Below are 5,285 nucleotides of genomic sequence, written 5' to 3'. Positions count from 1 at the left end.
GGCCGATATGCACAAAACATACTGAAATTAGAATAACTTAACCTGTGACAAGTTTCGATGAAATTGGTTTAGATTTCGATATAGCTTTTGTATATATTTTCGTCCGATTTTTAGTAAATGGTGCACCAAACTACTCATGTTTATCAAATCTGACATCCGGATTTATTTAAAACAATAATTTAAAACAAATTGATATTTGCTTTAAATTGATTTACATACTTTTGCCCCAAATGAAAAATTTAGTATAGGTTACAGAATGACATGTTTATGGATCCATTTTCATGTTAATGGTCCTTCAAAAATGTGACGTCTGTTAGGATTCATCTGTTGAATACAGCCAAAGTGGTGAAGTATAGTCGGCCCGTCCGATTTCACTACTTTCCTTACTGGTTTATTTATATAAACTACTCCATTTCTTTTCGAGAAATAAGCATCCAATTTTCGGTAAGTTGTCAATTAAAAAAACAGATTCGATAGCTGGCATTAAGACCAGTTCATAAAATATAAAATAAATCTCCTGAATGGCAAATTACAGCCACATTGTTTGAAAAATTGGCCTAGACTATAAAAAATTCTTAAAATATGGCGGCTATATCACAATATCGACAGATATTGAAAATTGTCAAAGTCCAGGAACCTTAGGATTAAAAATTATTTTATTCAAATCAATTTCAAATTCAATAATTTAATTCTGTTCAGTAGTATAAAAAAAAATTTTTTCCATTTAAAACTAAATATATAAATATTTACAAATTAATATAAAAACATGATTTCATATTCAAACAGCCATTGCTGTTGGCATTTCCTCTTCAATTGGTATATTCTCTGCAAATGGCATACATTCTTCAAATATATGTATTTTTTCTAAAATATTTGGTTGCATAAATGCATTTTCCTCTTCCAGTTGTAAAACAATTTTCAACAGCCACAATGCCTCCTGGGTCAAGTGTGAATCGTGGAAAGCAAATAATTTATTTAATACCGATGTTATACTTGATTTCCAAACACAAGACACTTGCAGCAATAATGTTGAATAGATTAACGGTTGGGCAACTAGAAGATTACCCAAGATGCGTATGGAATATAAAATCTTAAGGCGTTGTGGTTGAGTAAGGAAGTTATTTGTGTTGTTTAGATTGATTAATGAAAAATTCAATAGATACAAAGAATCAGCAGGATTTAGTTTCGAAATTAAATCCTGTTGGCTGAAGAGACAATGGAATACTATGGCAAGATGATATTCCGCTGCAACACATGTTGGATTTTTATCAGCCATTTGTTCCAGTACAAAATTACGATCTTCCTGTGTCATTAGATGTTCAGCATTTAAGGCGATGAGTTGTAAACAGATTGCAGCATCTTCACGATAATCGAGTACGGGATCGGCAATGTCATCGTCACAATACATTTTCCACAGTTGTGGCAGTAAATGCATTTTCATTAGCACAGATGCACTCTTCTGCCCAGTTGTCAAGATATTTGCAACTATCCACAAACACAGGCGTACCAATTGAGATTCATTGCTATGTAGATAGGTTACGAGGTAACTTCCCGCCAACGATGCAATCTTTTCACACACCGGTGCCTCGCCAAGTGAAAGATTACATAGACATTCGGCAGCAGACATTTGCCGTTCCGAATCATTTCCGGTTAGTTCCTTGATTAAAACCTGAATGGCGCCGGGAATTTTATTAAATGCCTGTATGTTTGTAACATCCTGCAGGAAAGCATGAGATAGTCGGTACATATCTTCAATGGTGGCATGTTTTCGGCGTTTAATACGAGCTGCCAGGCCGGTAACATCCTTCTCAGTGACATTATCTAATTCCTGAATGCGTTCCTTTATTTCACCCAATTGAAATCTTAAGGAGTCGGAAACTTCAGCGCGTATTGCTTCCCTATGTTTTTTGGTGTAATCACGTATTTTCTCACGTAATAATTGAGTTGGAACCGTGGATGTTTTGGGTTCCGGTGATGTTGAGGTGGTTTCTGGCGATGTTGACGATGCAGCGTCCATATTTGTTCCAAAATATTGTCAAATGTTTGTTCCCACTGACCGTAAACAATTGATCTATGCTGTCAGTTTTTAGCAAAGTTTGCGAAATGTCATGTTTGTTTGAGCTGGCAACAGTATTAGAAATTTTATTTGGGCTGGTACATTTTCAAATGTGGCTGGCCAATATACTAAGTTTTTAGTCTGCGGTGGGTGCACTTTGAAATATCTTTAATAGGCAACAAGTAAAATAATATTTTAGGGACCATTCAAGGGTGTGAATGGTGGCGTGGTATTTCTAAAGGGGCGGAGTTTTTTCAGGACCCACACCAGAGTGCTTAATTTTTTATAAATACTTGTTTATAACGTTTTTCTAGTAGGATGGATTTTTAAGGGTCTTCAGCAGACTTGAAGTTTTTAATAATTGCTTCGAGATACTTCTTAGGCCTCGAGTTTTTAAGAATATTTTTTCAAGCTGCTTCTAGGCGAGTAGATTTTAAGATTTCTAATGAGTGCCGTTTTAACGAATAATTTTTCAGGACCATTTCTAATGAAAATCTACCTAGTCGTGGAGTTATTAACACATATTTTCTAATGATCGTCATAAGGTTTGGCGATTTAAATAATTTCTTCGTGGTATTTTTTAGGCTTGGAGTTTTAATGAATATTTTTTTAAAAATCTTTTAAAATAGTAGACTTTAATATATTTTTAAGGTACTTCAAAGACGTGCAAAGTTTATATAATTTTTTTTCGAAGCCCTTCTTAGGCCTCAATTTTTAAATAATTTTTTCTCAAGTTGCATTATAGGCATTGAGGTTTTAAAAAATCATGAATTAATATAGGTCTTGGCGTATATCGGACATTCTGATACCGCCTATATGGCGGTATCATCCTTTTTTGTATTCCACGAGTTTATAAAAATTTCATACCAGCCAAATTTATCGACACACATCTCTACATGAACTAAAATTAATGTTTTTGGGCTAGTTCAGTCGGTCATTTCAGTGAATCGTTCAAGTGAATTATTGAACAACATTCATTATTTTTTTAGAAGTGTGCCCATCATTTAATTCTCGTAAATTTGGGAAAAGGGAAATTCTAACTGAAAAATGTCCTTTACAATAATGCAAAAACTTTCCCTGGGCTGTCTGAAGGCAGAACAGCCATTGTTAAGTAAGTATCCGAACGTTTTTATTTAATTTTATTGATTTTCGATACAAATGTATTTTCTGTGTGTGTTTTTTAGCTACAATACGTAACGCCAGTAAAAAGACCGGCGGTAGTACTCGCAACAAGAAAGGCCATCCCAGACCTAAGCATCGTGGATGGCGTGTACAAGATGGTCATTGGGTTTCACAGGGCACAATATTGGCCACACAATTAACAACAAGATTTCATCCTGGTTTAAATGTTTGTATTATTATATTGTTGTTGTTGTTGGAATGACTTTATAACGATTGTCTTCTTTATTTACAGGTTGGTTTCGGTCGCAATGGTACCCTATTTGCCATGGATCATGGTAAGGTATATGTCACCTGCGAACCTTTAGATCCAAACTGGGATCATACATGGGTACAACGTCACTATGCCGGTCGTGAAGGTCAACCAATTCACAAGAAATTCTTCAATGTGGTGCCGGAAAAACAACATCAACGTTTTCGTTTGGTAGATGAAGTTTAGATAGATTTACGTGTTATTGTTAAAATGTTAAATAAAAGTATAATTAAAAATGTAAAATGTATTCATAAAGTGTTGCGAATGTAGTATATCACATTTGATTAGAAAGAAAATTACAGTTTACGGTATTTATTTAGTTATTATCTATTTGGTCCAAAAATGCTGGATATTATTCATGGTTAAATATTTGAATTGAAATAATTTTTTATCTGTGGATTCAAGTCTAGTTTAGGGCATCCACGTTTTACGTTTTTTGTGGAAATCGGTATTTCCGGGAATTTTTTTTTAAAATTTACTGAGCCAATGTGGATATAAATTTAAAGCGCTTGAAATTCTGATTACAAAAACACTATTCGAATTAAAAGGAGATGCGATCGCGTAGCCGGAGCTGCCATCTGTCCATAGGAGAATCTCTTAAATCCCCTGCCGAAGGCCGGCACTTTTCTAATTAAAAGGAGATTCGGTCGTGTAGCCGCAGTTACCATCTGTCCATAGGAGAAAATATTAAATCCCGGCCGAAGGCCCGCTACCGACAAACATCCACAATGTTTTACAAAATTAAAGAAGGATCCAGTGGAATTTTGGAGACCCATGAATGTGTGAACTTATTTGATAAGAATATTATATTTTATTTATTTTAAACATACATATATAATTTTAAATTTAACAGAGAAGAAAAATAATTTGCAAAATTTGGTTGTTGTTGTTCCCCAAAAGTTTCAAAACGCAACAAGCTCTTTTATTGTTTTTAAAAATGTTCAATAAGAGTCCTTATAAAAATCCATCTTGCATTGATCTCATAGTTGACTATCTTACACAACCTATTAAGGCGACATCCCCCCTTCTAGATTTTAAATAATAACATCAATAGTAAAATTTTGTGTATAACGGCTGAAACTCCAAATATGATTTTTTTGGATGCATTTTTTTAGTTCCAACTACAACACTTCGAAAATGATTAAAATTGCAGCTAGTTGTGCTAAATGTTGGAATTCAGTTTTCAGAGTCACTGTGTTTAGGTCGACTGTGTGGGTATGTTGGCTAAAAGTACTATATATACGAAAAGTAGTAAATTAAGTATAATTAATATCGAGGATTTTAGGAATTCGTACAAAAATTAATTAATTCTGGTCAAATTGTTTTTGAAATCTGCAAAAATCCGTTGGTTGTTTTTGGATTTTGCCATAAAGTAAAAGGAGGTCCTTATATCCCCTTGCCTTCTATTTTACTATGTCCTGGAACCCAATATATTTTAACTATCTGTCGTATATTATGAAAAGCACCCTTGAAGTCTCGAACCGCTTTTGAGTTAATAGTACACGACTTGAGTGATTTAAGGGCCGTCTGACTATCGACATAGATAGTCACCGGTCTGTACATCCGTACATCACTAACTTAACCTATACTCTGTAGGTGGCCATCGCTAAGTAGCAGAAGACACAGACAGTAAATGACAACTGTACATTCCTTAACCCAACCTAGAATAGTAGGGTTTGGCGTATTATTACTCTTAATATATAGGTCTGAAAAACGCGGATGGTTCCAAAAATTTGAATTACAAGGGTAACATATTAAATTGTACATAATTTTTGAACAATGTTTTTTGCGTGAAAC

General features: G+C 34.2%; 2 protein-coding genes across 2 annotated transcripts; one reads left to right on the top strand and one right to left on the bottom strand.

Moving 5' to 3' along the window:
- Positions 1–778: 778 nt before the first annotated feature.
- Positions 779–2,017, bottom strand: LOC133322332 (uncharacterized). Its single transcript, XM_061531326.1, has one exon. The coding sequence runs from the start codon at positions 2,015–2,017 to the stop codon at positions 779–781; it is 1,239 nt and encodes a 412-aa protein (XP_061387310.1).
- A 1,086-nt stretch (positions 2,018–3,103) lies between these two features.
- LOC133322341 (large ribosomal subunit protein bL27m) lies at positions 3,104–3,674 on the top strand. The gene is made up of 3 exons (XM_061531337.1): positions 3,104–3,167; positions 3,241–3,404; positions 3,471–3,674. Exons 1-3 carry the CDS (start codon positions 3,104–3,106, stop codon positions 3,672–3,674), a joined length of 432 nt encoding a protein of 143 aa, XP_061387321.1.
- The last annotated feature ends 1,611 nt before the right edge of the window (positions 3,675–5,285 follow it).

Source organism: Musca vetustissima, unplaced genomic scaffold, assembly GCF_032173495.1.
Source record: "Musca vetustissima isolate MV318-11 ecotype Yass unplaced genomic scaffold, APGP_CSIRO_Mvet_v1 utg7802, whole genome shotgun sequence".
NCBI classification, from domain to species: Eukaryota; Metazoa; Arthropoda; class Insecta; order Diptera; family Muscidae; genus Musca; species Musca vetustissima.
This window is presented reverse-complemented; position numbering and strand designations above follow the sequence as displayed.